This window comes from Cheilinus undulatus, linkage group 13 (genome assembly GCF_018320785.1).
Source record: "Cheilinus undulatus linkage group 13, ASM1832078v1, whole genome shotgun sequence".
Lineage (NCBI taxonomy): Eukaryota > Metazoa > Chordata > Actinopteri > Labriformes > Labridae > Cheilinus > Cheilinus undulatus.
Window position 1 is genome coordinate 42894710 of NC_054877.1, and position 20649 is coordinate 42915358.

The window sequence follows — 20649 nt, forward strand, 5'->3', positions numbered from 1 at the left end:
AGGTTGATCTGCTAACCCTGCTTTGTTTTGAAATTGACCGAATGCTGCGTGTTCCTCTGTTTGACTTTTTGTTTACGTTCTGGCTGCTCTGCTGCAGCAGAATTCATAGTTCCATCAGTTAGTGCAGGTGGACCTGAGGCAGCAAAACAGCTCCAGACCACCACACCACCACCATGTTTGACTGTTGGTATGATGTTCTTTTTATGAAGTGCTGTGTTAGTTTTAGTCCAAGTGTAACAGGACGCACAACTTTTGTCTCACCAGTCCACAGAATATTTTCCCAAAAGTCTTGGGGATTATCAAGATTTTCTCTTCAAGTGAGGCCTGCAGGTCTTTAGATGTTCTGGGATCTTTTGGGACCTCCCGGATGAGTCGTTGATGCACTCTTGGAGTAGTTTTGGTACGCGGCGACTCCTGGAAAGGTTTACCAGGAGCAAGGTTATTACAACTAAAACTAACTAAATAACTAAAACTAAAAGGTAGAAATCATTTTAGTGAACTAAAACTAAATAAAAACCAAGCTTTATGAGAACAACAAAAAATAACTTAAACTGAATTCTTTGCTGACAAAACTACCTAAAATGAAATAAAATCTGAGACAAAATTGACCTAGTTTTAGTCTTTGGCAGAAGTACACTGTCTGACATGAACACCCAGGCCTGGAGAGAGTAAAGTGGCCTAATTTGATTGCACAAGATTTCACACAATGGTAAATTTTAGGTCTTGAGTTGTATACAAACTAGTGCTGTCGAACGATTAAAATTTTTAATCAGATTAATCACAGGGTTGCTGTGGATTAATTTCGATTAATCATGATTAAATAACATTCATTTTTAATCTATTTTAATCGCGTTTCATTTTGCAAGCTTAGCGACGCGTTAGCCAAAGTGCTAACAGAATCCCCGATGAACGTATGCTTCGCGTTAATGTGATATTTTAAAGTAGAAGTGCTTCGATGAAAAGAAAACTCCTTCCTGCAGAATGTGCCTAATACTTTATGTTGGTTGACTATTCTGTCTTGTTTTTTGTTTTTGTTTCTTTTTTTTTGTACTCAAATTTCCCATCGAGAGGGCCAACTTGCTGTTTAGCGTCTTCCATACCGAGTTGGTTGGTCACTACCGGATGAACAGCCCATTTGTGCATGCGCGGCGGCATGCTCGATAGTAACTACTTGGACAAACTGCCCGAAATGCGTTGCCAGAGATGTTTCAGGGATTTTGAGTCAATCTGCGCTGTAGGTGGGTTAACTGCGTTAAAATTTTTAATCAGATTAATCATGATGATGGATTAATCCGCATTAACGCGTTAATTTTGACAGCCCTAATACAAACATAAAAATCAAATAAACAAAATGAAAAGAAAGAACCCTTTTGGATCTTGCCCTCGACAGGAGTCCCATATTTCCCCAAAAACTAAAAGTAACACAAAAACTAATAAAAACTAAACTAAAACGAAGTGTTTTTTTTTTTTAATAAAAACTAAACTAAGCTAAGAAACCAGCAGGAAAAACTAATAAAAGCTAAACTGAAATCTAAAACAAATGGTAAAAACTAAATAAAAATTAAAACTAGTGAAAATTCCAAAACTATCATAACCTTGGTTCAGAGTTTTCTCCGTTTGTGGATAATGACTCTCATCATGGTTGGCTGGTGTCCTAAGCCTTAAAAGTGGCTCTGTAACCCCTTCTAGACTGATAGATATCAGTGACGGTTTCTTATTTGCTCGTGAATTTCTTTCGATGGCGCCATGATGTGTTGCTTTTCGAGATCTTTTTGCCTACTTCACTTTGTCAGACGGGGAGAGGGGGCTGACTTTTTCTACATAGCTAATACTTTTCATAGCAACATATGTAGTTAGGCGGTGTAGGCGGTGCACGCCTACTGCGTCATATGTTTCTTGCTCTGATTGGCTAATAATGAATGTGACACACAGGTTAGTCACTGTGGGGTTTAACTGAATATGAAAGTAGAATGAGGGACACTTTATTATGGTTCATGTGGATGAGATAATCTGGGATGTGGTCAACAGTCCATGCCACAGTTTCTGTCATTCCAGTCATGTCTTTTCTATAAAAAAGGTTTTTCCTATAAAATCTACACTGTGCTGACCAGGCAGTTTTTATTGCCTTTGTGATTGAATTACTGAACACATGAATGAGTTTTTCATCAGTGATCAGATATCAGAGAAATGATCGTAAAATATAGAGTGGAAATATGATCGTGTTTGCTGTGTCCACCTCTAGATTAAAGCTGTTAAATTAACACACACGGAACGGACGGTTCATCAAAGCCTTTCAGGGAGCCAATCAGACACGACTCTCACGCTTATTAACCCCTCCACCCTGCTCCCCCTCCGCTGCCCCTCCTCTGACGTCAACAAACCAAACTACTTAAACAGTCCGCAGAGGCACGAGCCGCAGCAGAACGTCCGCGAGCTCTCTGGGTGGACCGTTAATGTGTGCTGTCCTCCCGGTAACTTCACTTCACAGAGCGAGAGAGAGAGAGAGAGAGAGAGAGAGAGGAGCGCTGATTGGCTGGTCCGTGACTGCTCTGCCTCCGCGTGCCACACAGGGAGCTCCGCACGCGCATATATTGGGTGCTCAGACTCACGCCTCCAATTGTTTCCCGCTTCCCCTGAGGGCACGCGCTTCCCTGATCAGCTTCATATAATTTATTTAAACACAGAGGTAAGAAAATACTGTTTTTATTTACAACAAATACTTTAAACATGTGGACAACTACTACCGGAACTTTAGTTCTGATTCTTCTACAAGGCTGTACCGGGAAATGAGAGGGTTTTACTGAGTATTTTAGCATTTTATACGTTATTTTTTTAAATAGAAATGTTTTTTTTGTTTAGAGTTTAAAGCACGTTGTTATTTTAAAATGAAGCATTAGTAGCATAGCTAAAGAAGACATTTAAGGATAAGAAGAGAAAAGACCAAACTATAGATTATTAATCTCTTATTCTTGTTTGGCTGCATTTTGTCAAAAATTTAAAAATTTTATTTTTATTTTTATTTTTTTTTTAATGGACGCCCATTTCCACTAGTTAGCCAGGTAATTTTAAGAGATTGAATAAATCGAAAAATGAGAATTATGAGATTTAAAATAGAATTTATGACATGTGAAGCCAAAATTAAGAGAAAAACGTCATAATTATGGCTTTTAAACGTCCAAATTATGAGCAAAACAGTCAAAAGTATGAGATAAAAAAGTCGAAATTATGAGATTAAAAAGTCAAATGTCAGATAGAATGTCGAAATTTTAAGATAAAAGTTTGAATTTATGATATATAGATATGAATTTTTGACAAAGAAAGCCAAAATATATATAAAAAAGGTCAGAATTCTGATTTAAAAAGTAAAAACTAAGAAATAAAAAGTGACAAAGTCAAAATTATTAGATAAAAAGTCAAAATTACTAGATAGAAATTCAAAACATTGAGAAATAAAGTGAAATTTATGATGTAGAAAGTCAAAATTATAATTTAAAAAGTCAAAATTCTCACATCAGAAGTCAATATCATAAGTGAAAAACTCAAATTATGAGATATTTAGTAATAGTTATAACATGCAAAAGTCAAAATTGTGAAGTCATAATTATGAGAGAGGTTAATCCTTATATACATTTATTATTTTGACTTATATTATTACTTTCCATCCTGTAATTTTGACTTTTGATTTTTACTTACATGTTTTCATTTGTTTTGTTTTGTTTTTTTTTCATTTTTTGTAATTAAAACAAAAGGTGGAAATGAGCTTCCACAGTTGTTGCTTTTATTTTGTAAGGATTTAATATAGAAAACACAACTCCACAACAACAAAAAGGGAAGCTGAAATATTCACTTTGTCATTTATAACAGTATAATTGAAGGGAAGCTCCTGTGACCGTCTAAATTACACAGATAAATTGGCAAGTTTTGGATGAGAGAGTGAAGCTGGCAAGGATCGAGGGTTTCCCTTAGATTTTTAAAGTATGACCAATATCATCGATGTTCTCGATGTAATTGTGCAATTAAGACAGAATTAATAAAACATTAGTTAATTAGGAGTACCACTCAGCTACACTGAGAAACACTAGGTTATAATCAAGTGCTCTGAATATTTTATAAGCTATTTTTACGTTACTTTGATTGTTACAAAGCTGTAAAAACCTGTTTGATTTAAATATACAGGATCAGTCGTTGTAGAAGAGGTAGTAGGATGATTAAACAAGTTGAAAATGACTCAGTAAGATTTGAAAATAATCACTTTATTTGATAGAGGTATTAACAATATTATCAGGGTAATATTGGTATCAAACATGGAAAATTCCACCATGGTAGAATATATAAATGTATAATAATGCTTCACTGTAGTAGTAGAGGAGCTTAATAGGAGGAGGTAAAATGAATAAATGTGGATTTTTTTAATATAATTCAGAGAGATTTCACTCTTGGTGTTTTTTTCAATCATTGTTGTATTTATTTCACTAAATTGTCAAATTAAACCTGGCTACTATTGTAGAATTTGACCTTCTATCTCAGTATAAATGCATATTTCTGTCTATTTGTATAACGTGTATGTATTTTGTTTCCTCAGTCAATGGCGGCGTCCGTACACAGCAGCTGCGTGTGGATGCTGGTCCTGGGGGCTTGTGTGTCTATGGTGGCGAGCTCAGACTGTGGGAAGGAGTGTGCACTTTGTGTGTACCGCCTGCTGGGACAACAGTCCGCCTTCTCCTCCCTGGTAATGTCCCTACATCCCTTCTTTACTCTAGTTTGATATTTACGGGCTGATTTTAACAGAAATGAGAAATATGTTTATAATAGAAGGCAAACTCTAACATAGAAGAAGATAGAGCGCAGATGTGGGAGCTGAGCAGCACGTCTTTCTTTGACTTCTGTAGAGCAGAGGTTTTCAAACTTTTTTAAACCAAGCCACACTCAAGAAAAAGCCAAAATATCATGAAATGATATGACCATGTCCTTGCTCTTAAGCTGGTGTGTAGTCATAATGCTGAAGGGCTGTAAACATCTTGGCTTACCTTAAGTCACATTAATCCATTGGGACCGTACTTTAATGGGGTTTGGGGGTGGCAGAGGGGAAAGGAGAGGAGCTAAGGCAGCATGAATCATCTCTGAGATACAGCAACAGAACAGCAGCTTTCTGTAGCAGTCCAGGCTCTCAGTATTTGATGATAAACATCTCATGTCTGTCGTGCTGGGCGCTGTGACACAGGGTTTATAGGGGTGCTTGAAATCCTTAAAAAGTTGTCTTTTCAGTGTGCTTGGATTTTGGATGAAGAGCTCCAGTGACGTATTTAACGTGTCATCAGAGGATCTCCATGCTGGAACGATCTGCTTGATTTGATTTTTCAACTATCATGAATCAGCAAATGCAGTGCAAATTCACCCCATCTGTGCAAAATCGCCTGATTCACGCAAATTACTCGCTCAATTTGCTCATTTTTATGGAAGCCCATTTCAGCATAATGAAAAAACCATGTGAAAGTAAGGCAATTCTTGAAGAAAACAATTCCTAGATCATAATTATGAGATAAAAAGTCAAAATTATGAGACGAAAATTATAATAATAATTAAGTCATATGATTTTTTATCTAAGAATTTTGACATTTTTCCTCATAATTATTACCTTTTACTTCATAATTTTGACTTTATATCTTAAAATTATGATCTTTTACCTCATAATTTTGACTTTTTGTCTCATAATTTTGACTTTTTTTTCATAATAATGATCCTTTACCTCATAATTTTGACTTTGTATCTCATAATTTTGACTTTGTTTCTCATTATTTTGATCTTTTACCTTATAATTCTAACTTTCTATTTCATAATTATGATCTTTTACCTTAAAAATTTGACCTTTTTTGTCATAATTATGTTTTACCTTATAATTTTGACGTTATATCTTAAAATTATGACCTTTACCTCATAATTTTGACTTTTTATCTTAAAATTATGACCTTGTACCTCATAATTTTGACTTTCTGTCTCGTAATTTCGACTTTTTTTCTCATAATAATGACCTTTTACCTTATAATTTTGACTTTTTATCTCATAATTTTGATCTTTACCTTATAATTTTGACAGTATATCATAATTATGACATTTTACCTTAAGATTTTTACTTTTTATCTCATAATTATGTTTAACCTTATAATTTTGACTTTATATCTTAAAATTATGATCTTTTACATCATAATTTTGACTTTTTTCTCATAATTTCGACTTTTTATCTGATAATAAAGAATTTTACCTTATAATTTTGAGTTTTTGTCTCATAAATATGACTTAGGATTTTTTTGAATCGTATAACTTTCAAATGTTTTTTTTTTAATTAATTGGCAGAAATTGGCTTCCATACATTTTGCATAATTTGCACAAATGATTTTACAAACTTAAATGAGTTAAAATGCAATGATGATCCAGTATGATTTCCTAAAAGTTGTTTGTAGTTTTCTATAACTTTAAGGTGCTGGAAAAGCTTGAAAATGCACCTTGAAAGTGCTTGAATTTTACCTTGGAAAAGGTGTACAGACCATGGTGACAAGGCACTTGTCACTACAGCTATACAAATGAAGAATCATTCTTGCCTTTAATACTACTGAAGATATTGTGAAGAAACGTAGGAACTGGGGGACCGTCATTAGGAGTGAATGAGAATGGAGGAATATTGATACTTTACACAATCCTGACGTTTAACAAAAGTGGATTTTTTTCCGTAGTTTACGAAATTTATCTGGCGTGGTGGAGGTGGAGGAGGAGGTGATCAATTTCCTAAATTACTCAGTCCTACAGATCTTGTAGTGTCTAGCTAGATGAAGAGTCATGAGGAGTCTTGTATTGAGCTAAGAGTCTAGCTGAGCCCCTTTAATGTTTAAAAAGTTCCTTTTTTGTCACAAACATGCTTTTAATTGAAACGGTTATATACTGTCAACAGAATAAACCTTGTGGGGTGAACAACCAAGTACTGATGTGCTGTTCACAAACTGTCTTCTTTGTTTAGTCTCGAGTGCCAGTTTCCTTTCCTCTCCATCCTTTGTCATTTTTTAATTCACATTTAAAAAGGTAAGAGCTGAGCCAAATGATCTGGATCTCTTAAAAGGGAAAGGATTTCCTGGACGAGACTTGACAGACATCGACTGAGGAATCATGGGCTAGATCAGATTTTAATGTTAAACCATGGCAAAACGGTGCTGAACCAAACCGGACCACTTTGTGGAAACAGACTGTACGTGAGTGTTGTGTGACACTGCTCGTCCATGCTTCAGTGTATGCTGCCGTTTCTGCTTTAGCATGGTTTTTTTGTTTTTTTTTTACCAAGAAATTTCACCACTTTCAGAAAACAAAAGTAGCTTAAAATTGTTTTAAAAAAGTGTTTATTTTCGCACTCTGAAGGCTTGGCATAGTCATAAACAGCACAAAACATGGCCTTTTTGATAGCGTTTCTCTATGCAGAATTCACTACTTGCCCCCACCTGTTTTTATAGATCTACATAGATAAATAAATAGATATTGATAAACATGGTTTGACTGATTTTGTTTTCTTCTGGGCTCGTACTGATACCAATCATTGGTAGTTAATGAGACTGATAACAAACGTTAAGAACCAATATACGATCAAAGTTAAAATGAGATATGAGATTTACAACATGAATCAGGACATAAACGCGTCATTGAACAGCTGGTTTACTACAGCTGCAGACAAAGGCTTTAGATTGTGTGCTCTAGAGGTAATTTAAGCTTTGATACAAGAGAAGGAGAAAAACAAGCTATAAAGAGAGAGGCTAACTGTTACAAGCTAAGCTAAAAGGGAATGAGTCAGGAACTATAGCCAGAGAAGTCTTCAAGATAACCTACATCTAAACATTAAAATTCAATATGCTCACTGTGTCAGGCCTTGATGTTGATTGGCTAATACTCAAGCGATGTCTAGCCAATCAGATGATGTCAAGGATGGGACAATAGGTGAGACTGTAGGGAGTTACAACAAAGCCAGTCTGCCCAGTAGTCATACTAAATCAGTGCAATGGTGCATCCCTAGAACATATACATATAAAAAATGTTTTCTATTTTTATATGTTTTTACTCTGTCCTTTTTGTGTCCCATCCTTTCTAATCTTTCTTTCCTCTTTCATTCCACTACGTCCTCTTTCCCATTTCTCGCTGCGTATCTTCAATCATCAGAGGCTGTAATTATGATAATTCTGCTCTGCAGAAGGTATTTCACTCTTCATGGATTTTTTTGTTCCAGGGGTTTTCACTCCTCCTCCTCCTCCTTCTGCTCCATTGTCTCCTCTCTACTCTCTTCTTCTCCTCCATCTCCTGTCGATGTGATTGTGCTGATATTGTTCTGGTCAATACTCCAAACTGCTTTTATTTTCTCCTTTTATTTCTACAGCCTTCTGTCTTTTGCTACTTTTCCATCTCTCCTTTCCCGTCCTCGTCTTTTTCTTTCATATTTGTCGACCATTTTAAATTTTTGTACTTTATTTTTCAGTCTCAACTTTTGTGTTTTTCTTGAATGAGCATGGGTATAAATGAATGGGTTAAATGAAAAAAGTTCAAAGATGCTTTTTAAGCTGAGGACAGACAACATGATCTTTTTGTCATGGCGGTGACGTTGTAAAGACGACACGTAGAAAAACAATCAAACCGTATTTACTATGGATGCTGGATTTTTGCTGGTATCTCAGATATAGAGTCCCAACATTCTATCACATACACACACATTGTAAAAGTCAAAAAGTATCATAAAAGTTAACAGTAAATATTAAACATCTGTTACAGATAGGAAAATAGTAAATAACTAAATAATTTGTCTGCTTTTTAAACCAAAATTAAAGTTGGTAGTAATTTTTAAGTTAGACTTAAAGTGCTTGTAAGTCAACTGAGATGATGCGTGTGTATGTGTAAGAATGTTGCTTTGATCTTTTAGTGAGATCAGAGCAAATGCCACCTGGATGGCATGGCAACAACGGGCAGAGCTAACATGATTGGTCCGTCCAGGACTTGTCTCTTATTGGTTGGTTCAGCTTTCCAAGAGCAAACGTACATTTAGAGCGCACAGAGAAAGTTTCGTACGCAAAAAGAGTGTACGTTTCACAAACAAGCAGGATCCTGAATGAGAGGAGAAAGGTTTGAGCACAAGTGCAGGAAATTTGAACAAAAAGGGGGGGAAGAAAAGAAGGAAGATTTGAGAGCAAGCAGAAATTTAGAGCACAAACAGAGAAAACCCATGCATAAGGTTGCAGTTTTGAGCACAGAGGCAGGTTTCTATGGAAAGTTGAGGTTGTCTCATGGCCCTCTTTCACAGCTTCACTCTTCTTTAACTGCATCATTTGGTTTGTTTTACACTTGTGACTTTAGCACATGCAGAGCGTTGTGTGCTCTCATTGGTCAACATCTCTGATGTGATGGAACAAATCATAGAAGGTAGACTTTCTTTTGGGAGGTCAGGATCTTGATTTGTCCTAGATGAGTCCATAGCTGTCATTCACTATGACAAACTACAAAAGATAAAGCAAAGGATGTTCCTAGGGGGCTATTTCCCTATTGGGCTAAATGCACATATAAATCAGGTTTAACCGATGAAGAGAAGAAGAGAAAGAAGAAAGAAAGAAGAGAAAATGCCTAGAAAACAGTCAAATTCAACACCGGGTCATTGTGTCAGCGGGATGAGTAGAGCGTGGCTAAAGTTAGCAGTTAGCTCTGTCACACTTTGTTCCTCTTTAATGTGGTTCTCTTCACTTTGGTTGAGTAGTTATGCATGAGTATAACCCTCAACAGTCTACATACAAGTATATTTCCAAATTCTGGGGGGGAGCTCTGGCAGGAAGGCAGCAGCCATTAAGTGAAGCTACAGCGCCCACTAGTGGCAGGAGTCTTCATTACGGTTTTAAAAGAACATTTGACCTGGATTTCAGGCCCATGTTTTTGAAAAATGATAGACAATGAATTTAACCGACTTGTAAATCCAGCATGGGCTAATTTAACACCTGTATTTAGCTGTCTAACTGTGTGGTAAAGCCATTGGCTGACAGGTCCTGAAACCCTGGATCAGGATATAATCATAGTTATAGCGTGTGGTCTGACCAAGTGCTGCACCTTGGCAACTCAACCCTCCAGTGTCATTCTAGACATTTTCTGTCCAAGAGGCAGAATTTATTTGTGCTAATTTTGTGTGTGTTGATGCAAATGGCATGGATAGGCCTTATGCACGCATCACTTCCGTGTTTGACATTAGGCCGCTCACAAACTTCCGGTCGGAAGATTGAGCGCAGAAGAGAACGGATTACAGATTCGTTGTGGTTTACTGCAGTTTAACTGCTGTTTTCAGGAGTAAAACACAAAGAATAAACACAAATGACCAACGAAAAAAACAAACAAAAAACCTAACAAACGCAGTGTAGGATGGTTTATGATGACATTAGGTTTGGTTTTGGCTAAGCACGTATCGTTGGGCGGAAAGTTGTCAGGCCGCCTAATTTTTCACTGGAAATACATCACGGCCTGCCTAGTATGGAGCTCACTGTTTGTAGGAAAGTTGTTTACTTGATAAATGTTTCAATTTATTTTTTTTAAGGGCCTAAAGTGTTCTCTGTTCAAATTTACTGCTATAATAAGCCATGTAGGACAAAAATGTAACTGTTAAAACATTGATTAAAAATGATATGCAATGAAATTTTGAAATGTTTATGAATTAACTCTTTACATCTACTTCAGTCCTGTCCAAAACTATAAAATATGTGAATATTTTGGGATATTTTAACCCTTTAAACGCCAGTTTGACTACATGAAATCGCTGTTATTTTCAACAGAAAAAATAATCACAAATAAAGAGCTGTTTTCTAAAAACTATATGTTGGGATCATCAAATGTTTTAAATTGTCAATTTGGATTTTTAAGTAATATTTTTACCTTTAAACTCACAATTTTGATTTATTTTTCTCATGTTTTTGACCTGTTTAGCTCAGACCTTTCACTTTTGTGTCATAATTTGGCCTTTTGTATACACACTATTAAATTTTAAGTAACATTTTAACCTGTAAAACCCCAAATTTAATTTTTCTCTCAGCTTTTGACATTTTTTAACAGATGATTTGGAAGTTTATCTCACGTTTTGAACATTAAAAAATATGATTTAAACTCTCTTTCTTGTATATTTGCCTTTTAAAAACATGGTTTTGACTTTAAATGCCTTTTGAGCTGGTAAGTTTGAATTTTTATCTTAGATTTTGAGCCTTTAAACTTACCAGTTTTACTGTTTTAAATCTCAGAATCATTTATCATGAAAGCTAAGATTTTTTCCTCCCATAATTCATTGCTGGTGAAAATGAGGTTGACAGCCCCTGTTGTGGTGAAGTTTCACATCTCTGGGCTAGAGGCTTTCCTGCACTCTGTTTTGTAAACCTTTACAGTACCACTGAATGCAAACATGATTGCAGCCTTTTCTACAATTATGTCATTGCACGGCCTTACATTGAGATTGTGATTGGATTAATTGTGCAGCACTAGTCTGACCTCGGTGTTAAAAGCATCAACAGCCGGTAGGACGGCTGTTGACGGTACTATGGCAGCATAGCAGTAGCCATTACCTGGAACTACAGTGGCTTACACTTTAGACCGAGTGTTTGACCAGATTGACGTCCATAAATCCTCTGCTCTGGTTTTTTCTCACTGACAGCTTGGCGAAATATTTTAGATTGTGTATAAAACTACACTTGAAGATATCATCTTGAACTTATACCATTTTCTGACATTTCAAACATCAAAAATGTATAATTTGATCCAGAAATTATAGGCAGGTTGATCAAATGAACATGACTGACCACCAAAATCTCCTGAATGAATATCCTTGTTTGAAGATTTAGAAACTCCTGACACTATTAATGTCAATTTCACCCCCTGAAATCGTCACATTGTGTTTTAACGTCATGTAGAAGCTGTAACAGAGTGATAAACACATTTATTCCTCTTAGAAACCTTAAATTGAATATTCTGTTCAAAGTTGCTCCCTACTGTCCTCTTTTCCCTTTTTAAGGATCGTGGCTTCTGTATACTTCTCATTACAGCCACCAGAGGGGGCTAATGCTCCCCCATTTCAGCCCCTCGGGTGCCAATAAGTCCTCAATTCAATTTTCCTCTTCATTAATTCCGTCTCTATAAGCCAGCGGCAGTGAAAGCTCAGCAAGAATCTCCTCCTCCTCCTGTCTTTAAAGTGGGCCTCTGACTGCTGAATGACTGAAATCCAATGACACATATGAAGGGGGGGGGGGGGTTTATTATCCTGAGCCCACCGGGCTGTGCAGATGACTCCAGTCGGAGGTTATGTGGTCTCATATAGTTATATTAGGGCTGGGGTACACTGCAACTGCCGCTTCACTGTTAAGACAAAAATATGTTGCAGCCTGATGCTACAGCCATTTCAATGAATTTTTATTCTCATTAATCTTCACTCAGTTGCCCATAATGACCAATTGAAAACAGAATTTTACAATTTTTGGTAAATTTCTTGAAAGTAAAAAACTGAAATACCACACTGACGTCAGTATTCAGACCCTTTACTCACTACTTGGTTGATGCACCTATGTCAGCAATTACAGCCTCGTGTTCACCTGGACTGGGCAATTTTCTGCCATTCTGTGACTATGGACAGTCATTTTCAGGTCTCCCCAGAGATGTTCGATAGGGTTCAAGTCAGGGCTGTGGCTGGGCCGCTCTAGGACATTCACAGAGTCGTCCCTAAGCCAGAGGCCCAATCTGAGGTCCTGAGAGCTGTGGAACATGTTTTCATCAAGGATATCTTTGTACTTTGCTCCATTCAACTTTCCATCAATCCTGACCAGTCTCCCAGTCCCCTCCTGAAAAACACCCCCACAGCATGATGCTGCCACCACCATGCTTCACCGTTGGGATGCTACTGGATTCCTCCAGAAATAACATTTAGAACTAAGGCCAAACAGTTCAGTCATGGTTTCATTAGACCAGATAATCTTGTTTCTCACAGTCTGAGAGTCCTTCAGGTGCTTTTTTTGCAAACTCCAAGTGGATTTTCATGTGTTTTGTGCTGAATAGAGGCTTCTGTCTACCCACTCCTCCCAGATTGGTGGAGGGCTGCAGTGATGGTTGTGTTTTCGTTATTTAGTTAGTCTTAGTTAACTACACGAACTTTAGCTGAACAGTAATTTCCAATATTTATCTGGATATTTTTTGGCAAATTGGTGATAAACTTTATAAAGGCCGCCCCACAAGGGGGAATAAAGGGTAAGGCTTATGGGGCCCTGAGTCATGAAGGGGCCCATGCAGGCTAGTAAAGAAATGCACATCCTAATCGAATATGTATTATAACATTGTAAAACAAGTAAAATTCTGCATTTTAATTCTTGTTGCGGGTTTTAAAATGTAACTCCCTTTTCTTAACGTGGTGTGCGTTTTTATCTTTGTAATATTAGCAGCATTAATGGTCCCCTTGCACACACAGCAATTCCAGGATGCAAAGTCAGACCTGCAATGATTTTTGTGTCTCAGCTGATTGGAGCAAAGCCCAAGAGGCTAATGTTAGCCAGGGGGCATGCACTGACACTACAGATCCAATATGCATGCAGTCATAATAGGGATGCACTAAATTGGACTTTTGCCGATGTCCGATACACCCATATTTCCAGTCTTAATTACCTCCGCCAAGGAGGTTATGTGATCGGCAGGGTTTATTAGTTAGTTTGGTAGTTTGTTTGTTAGCAATGTAACTCAAAGAGTTATAGGCAGATTTTGATGAAATTTTCAGGAAATATCAGAAATGGCATAAGGAAGAACTGATTCGATTTTGGGAGTGATCCGGATCATCGTCTGGATCCAGGAATTTTTTGATTCTTTACAATTGGGAGATAGGGCTAATGGCGGAGGTCTGCGCTCTCCGAGTGCGTTTCTAGTTGTTACTGTTATTGATACCAATTCATCCACAACTTCTCTTTTATGTATAAACAGCAGGTAGAACTGTCCTGTTATTGAAATTAATGGTTTGCTTCATGATTCTCTAAGACAACCCTGAAAAAGCGCTTAAATTAACACAATTAAAAGAAATTCTTCTGAACTTCAAAAAGTACACCAGCTGTAGTTCTGATCTAGAAAGTCAGTTCTTAGAGCACAAATTGAAGTTTTAGTATTAAAGAGTTAAACAGAAACTAAAGTTGGTCTGTTTGCTTCTATTTCTAAAACCTGCTGATTTGTACAGCCAAAATATCTGCTGTAAATATCAGCAGGTAATGTCTGCCTGTACTGATATTTTGCTGATGATGTTGTCTATCCCTTAATTATAATATAAATGACATCTGGGTAGGGCCTGTTTACCTGTAGGCCTGCACAATACAGTGCCTATAAAATGTACTCACCAGTTTGGAGGTTTTACCCTTTATTGATTTTATAAATCAATTAAAACAATTTTGCTTTTTTTAGTACAAAAAACTCTTTATTGTCAAAGGGAAAAAGGTAATGTCAATCAAAAAAAGAGTAAGGTTAAAATAAGTGACTGCATAATTATTTATTTAGTTTCATAGAGTTAGCAGTGTTTTTAAATCATTTCTGTGTAGCTTTCTCTGTATGCTTCAGCTCACTGTCTCGTTGGAAAATAAATCTGCTCCTGCTTCTATATTTTGCCGCATTTATTTTACCCTCTACCTTTACCAGCCTTCCAGGGCTGGCTGCTGAGAAGCATCCCCACAGCATGATGCTGCCACCACCGTGCTTCACAGTGGGAACAGTGTGTTTGTGGTGATGTGCAGTGTTTGGTGTCCACCAAATATAGCATCTTGTCTGGTTGGCCAAAAAAACACCATTTTGGTCTCAACAGACCAAAGAACTTTCTTCCACTTGACCATGGAGTCTCCTGTCTCCTGAAGCTTAACTCCCTCAGAACAGTCATAGGTGTCTTGGTGGCCTCTCTCTCTCTCTAGCTCTTGCATGGTCACTGAGTTTGTGAGGACAGCCTGATCTAGGCAGATTTACACGTGTGCCATGGCCCTTCCAGTTCTTGATGATGGATTTAACTGTCTTTAAAATTGTTTTCTATCCTTCCCCTGACTTTGACTTTTTAATAACCTTTTCTCTGAGTTGCTTGCAGTGTTCTTTTGACTTCATGGTGTATTGGTAGCCAGGATTACTGATTAACCAGTGACTGGAGCTTCCAGACACAAGTGTCTTTATACTACAATCACTTGAGACACAATGACTGCACTCAGGTGATCCCCATTTCTCTAATTGTGAGACTACTAGTACCAATTGGCTGGACCTCTGTTGAGTGATCTGTTTTTGATTAGACATTAATGTGTTTTCTGTACTTTTTGTCCATCTAAAAAGCCAAATTATATTGACCATGAGTGATTAATAAAATCATTGAAAGGGTAAAACATTGGAGGCTATATGATAAAAAATGGTTTAAAGGAAGGCTGGGATGCACCACCATTGGAGTTTATATGGTTTGATATGGCTATAGGATGGCTGGAGTACATTGCAGTTGGAGGTTATATGGTCTTGTCTGCTTACAGAAGGGCTGGATTTTGTGGTATCATGCTCTAGATGATCAGTTTCCATATGTCGGTGTTGGATGGGGTCCAGGACAGATGGTTTAAAGAACCAAATGTGTTTTTCTTGGATTGTTGAGGGAGTCAGATGGAGAAATAAGGGCTAAAACAAGCTGATGTGATCTCTCTAAACATCTGCTCTCATCTCCCTATCCTACAGTTTCTCTGTTTTGTTTGGTCTTTGTTTTTCCATCTGTGAGCACAAAGCTGGAGACGAACTCTCACTGGAGGATGGTGATGATGGTGAAGGTGGTGATGTTAATGACAGTAATGATGGTGAAAATGGTGATTTATTGTTGGGCCAATTAAGCATGTTTTTCTCATTACAGCAGCTCTTTTTGAAAAAAAAAAAAAAGGTTAAAAAAGAGACAAGATACATATTTGATTCAGTGCACTGTTTATAAATACTCCCATCAGGCAGCTCTCAATCTAAACAATAAGAACTGAGGTAAAAGGTGTGGTCACCATGCTGGACATTTCATTATTATGTGTTTTGTAAGCTTTAAAGGATGGCATCATCAAAGGCAGAGGATTGAATGTTTTATAGACATTAGAGGATGGCATCATCAAAGGCAGAGGATTGAATGTTTTATAGACATTAGAGGATGGCATCATCAAAGGCAGAGGATTGAATGTTTTATAAGCGTTTAAGGATGACATCATCTTAAAAAGGCAGAGGATGGAATGTTTTATAAGCATTAAAGGATGATATCATCTTAAAAAGGCAGAGGATTGAATGTTTTATAAGCATTAAAGGATGACATCATCTTAAAAGGCAGAGGATTGAATGTTTTATAAGCATTAAAGGATGACATCATCTTAAAAGGCAGAGGATTGAATGTTTTATAAGCGTTTAAGGATGACATCATCTTAAAAAGGCAGAGGATGGAATGTTTTATAAGCATTAAAGGATGATATCATCTTAAAAAGGCAGAGGATGGAATGTTTTATTAGCATTTAAGGATGACATCATCTTCAAAGGCAGAGGATAGAATTTTTTATAAATGTTTGAGGATGACATCATCTTTATGGCACAGGAGAGAATGTTTAAAAGCGTTTAAAGATGACATCATCTGTTGCCATAGCAACTTTTGGACATAGTGGATGGTCCTGCGTTGCACTGTGATTGACTGGTGATCAGTCTGGGATGTAACCTGCTTCTTGCCTAGGGGTGTGAATCTTTCCTTCCACGGTTTTAATACAAAACGATTCGGTTTGATTCGATATTTAGTACAAAGTGATTATTGAATCCAAACAAACATTTTGTTTTAACAAAAATGAGAAAAAGGGTGAAACAAGATCATTTCATAACAGTCTGTGCCTTTGACCTTATTTCTAAAAGACACTAAATCCCAGCCCTCCTGTGCAAACAGTATGACTTTATGTTTAAGAAATAAAGTTTTCATTACAATTATGCCAAGGTGTCTCACTTTGATAGCTGGGAGATAAATATTAAAATGAGTTTTTGCTGGTGCATTTATCTTTGTCCTTCTGTAATTCCCTGGCTTTATTAATCCTGATTACAGTAAAAACTGAATATCAAATTTGCCCTAGAAGCACAAATTAATAGACAGAGCTCTGTGTTTCAGCTGGTACAGGAGAAAAATGAGTAGAAACAATACTGAAAACAGTAAAACAAAAACAGCTCCCTATATATTTGGTATTCTCTTTTCATTATTCCTCTCAGTGAATGTTTAATCTACATGTCGACATAAATTCATCTCCTCTCTCTCTGTATCTGATCTGGCTTTTTTCCCCATTCTTGAGTTACCTTACTGGAGATAGACTGGACTCTAGTTTAGTGAAGTCCTCTGTTTATTATCATATCAGTGGGCTCAGGCCTATTGATTCTGTCACCAAATCAGTCACTCCAAACAACATGTTGTAAAAAGGGTTGCGGTCATGGTAAAAACTGAAGATTTCCCAGAGTTTGAACTAAGAAAAGTGTTTATTTTGGGTCTAATTGTGCTACGCTTAGTGTTAGCATCTAAGCTAAACTTAAGCTCTGCCATCTCAACAGTTGAGATTTACGTGTCACCCTTGTCCTGAGTCGCTTTACTCCAAAGCGTACCGATGGACAGACATTTCTAAAGCTATCCTTCCTTTTTATAAAGTCCACATGACTTGATTCCTGAGGAAGAGAATCTTAACTGTGGCAAAGACTGGTGACACACATCCAGCTAGCAAGCAGCTACGGCTAATGTAACTTTAAGTTAAAGGTAAAAGGATACCGCGGGTCGCATGAGATTAAAGACGCTGAGCCAGAGCATGGCAGAAGGGGCTATGACAAGCTGCAGAGGCTGACTGGACCATTCTCTAACATTAAAACCTGTCCAACGGCCGATTCATGCTACATTTTTTCAGATCCAGGGCTCTTCAGGTTGATGCACTCGGACCGTTGGCATATCAGTTTATTTATGCCCCTACTCGCATCCTATTGCAGCTGGGATTGGCTCCAGCCCACCCTTATCCTGAATGGGATATGCGGTGTAGAACTTGGATGGATGGATGGTCCTGCATTACTTTGTATTTTTGTACATTCAATCAAATAAAAGACTATTAATACAGTTGTATACCTTATCAAATGTTATTTCTTTCTCTTAACCCGGTATCTTGTCTCACACCCATCGAGATACATTAGAAATGTCTGATTCCATACTGTATATATCCATCCTTAATGCTGTCTGCATTCAGTGCTTTAGGAGAATCCTTAGAAAGTTTATTTGAATACTTTTTATTGATTTTTACAGTTTAGTTTTTTATTGATATTTTTGCAGTCCTTGATGTGACCTGTTGATTTTGATTTGTTTTTTCAGACATGCTCACTGGAGTGTAAGGGTGGGTTGGACAGCCAGAAGCTCCGTCTGTGCCGGGACTTCCTGTTGGAGGAGGAGAACCCTCTCAATCTGGACGCCGACCCCCACGAACAGCAAGAACAAGATACCGCTGGCGCCCTCTCAAACAACGACGAAGGTGCAACATCACCCGAACACCTGCTGGCCAAGAAGTATGGTGGCTTCATGAAGCGCTACGGCGGTTTCATGTCCCGCCGCTCCTCCTCTCCTGAGGGGGCGCTTGAGGAGCCTGGAAACCAGGATGAGGAAGAAAACATTCGCCTGGAGATCCTGAAGTTCCTGAACGCGGCCACAGAGCACGGCGGGGAGGGCGAGGGACAAGGGGGTGAGGAGGTGAAGAGGTACGGGGGATTCATGCGTCGGGGTGAAGAGGGGACAGCGCACAGCGACCTGCTAGAGGCGGTGCTGGGTAGGGGGTTGAAGAAGCGCTACGGAGGATTCATGAGGCGCGTGGGCCGGCCCGAGTGGCTTGTGGACAGCAGCAAGAGTGGGGGGGTGCTGAAAAGGGCGTGGGAGAGCAGCAGCGAGCTACAGAAGAGGTACGGGGGTTTCATGGACTAGGACGCCACAATTATGATCTTTCACACCCCTCCCCCCAACAGTCAAGCCCTGCCCCCCTCTCTTCAACCAATCATGTTGTAGTCTGGACTTGTTGCTGTTTAAATCAACGTTCTGCCGATCACGACTCATCATGGCTTCTATGACATGCCGCAGCCTTGTCCATCTGTTCAGTTATTGATGATGGCGATAAACGTCACTGTTCACGTGTGCTCCAATCATGTTTACTGTTTTTGGTTCTTGTGACCAAGATGATGATGATGTTATTTATTAAATGAATCTGTTGATCCGTGTTTGTGGCTCCAGTCTCTCTACTGTGTTTTTGTTCATATACCAGTCTGCATCGACGATTGACACCCTCAAAGGGATTTTGCCGTGGTCATGATAACAGACCGTATGAACACCATCGACATGTTTGATGATGTTTTCAGAATGGCAGAGCCCATGAACTTCTGTTGGAGATCTTTAATGTTTGTTTATATCTAGATAACTCCTCATCCATCCAGGTCCTTACCAGTACCACTCTTGATCCTTCCCACGTTTAACAGAAGTGGTCCAGGCTGGGTAGAGCTCGAGTAAAAATGTTAAAAAGGTCATGATTACATTTGGGTCAGTGTATTTCAAAGCCAACGGATTTTGAATTCAAAATGAGAAACTGTTTCCCTGTAGAGCTCAGCAGTGTGGCTCTGGAAAATCCTATTCATTTTCTCAATAGTGGATTTTATTATCAGCTATATTATCTGAAATATACAAGACAAACTTACCACAACCTACCTACAAGTATAAAACAATGGCATATGCTTAAGTCAGATATTAATCTCTGTTCAAGGAAAACTCAGCCAACAATACTACAGTAGCCACAACCCTAGAGTGACAGCAGTGTATCTAGCTGTGTTTGCATTATTTTTTTTTTTGCAAAATAAAAGCGATATTTAAATTCAACTAAGTACAATTACACTTTGCATGTGTTTCCATTGACGGGAGTTCTGGGCATGAGCCTCGCAATTCTTGTAAAATCTCATCTCACGAGACTCCGCTGCAAGGAAGATAATGCTCAAAAAAACCTGTTGCATGTTGGTACGGTTATTATTACATCTATAGCGGTTACCTTGACAATTTTGAACAAAAGATGAAGGCAACAGATGACAGTTCAGAGGCAAAGTCCATATGTAGGGCAAAAGCCATGTATAAGGGTATATGTATGATTTTAAGAGAATTCTCAGTCTCCTCTTTTCTACACATACCGCGACATGTTGTCTCAGACTGAACTAGTCATGTGACACCGTACATTATGTCCTGTGACGTGTAAATGCACAAAAAGTGTTTCCATTGCACTTTTGCAATATATTCTCTATGGAAACGTCTGAAAAGCCTCCTCATGAGAATGTAAAAACTTTTAAGCGATTTGAGAGGTTTTTCGAAATTCGTGTGTTCCCGTTACCAGTTTTCCATTGCACTATTTAAAATTTTGCTCAATTGTAAGGGTAATGGAAATGCAGTTACTGATTGGTGAAGTCTTGGGTTAAAATTTAAATGTCCACTGTGCCCGTGAACAATAGCTGGGTTTCCATTACAGTTTTTCTCAAAATAAAAGCAATATTCCTCAAATTCCGATTAAGTACAATTGCGCTTTGAATGCATTTCTATTGAAGGGA

The 20649-nt window shown here is 37.9% G+C and overlaps 1 protein-coding gene across 1 annotated transcript; it reads left to right on the forward strand.

The window, feature by feature from the left end:
* Positions 1 to 2440: 2440 nt before the first annotated feature.
* LOC121520674 (proenkephalin-A-like) lies at positions 2441 to 19188 on the forward strand. The gene is made up of 3 exons (XM_041804237.1): positions 2441 to 2686; positions 4583 to 4729; positions 18398 to 19188. The coding sequence occupies exons 2-3, from the start codon at positions 4586 to 4588 to the stop codon at positions 18995 to 18997; spliced, it is 744 nt and encodes a 247-aa protein (XP_041660171.1). The 5' UTR covers positions 2441 to 2686; positions 4583 to 4585; the 3' UTR covers positions 18998 to 19188.
* The last annotated feature ends 1461 nt before the right edge of the window (positions 19189 to 20649 follow it).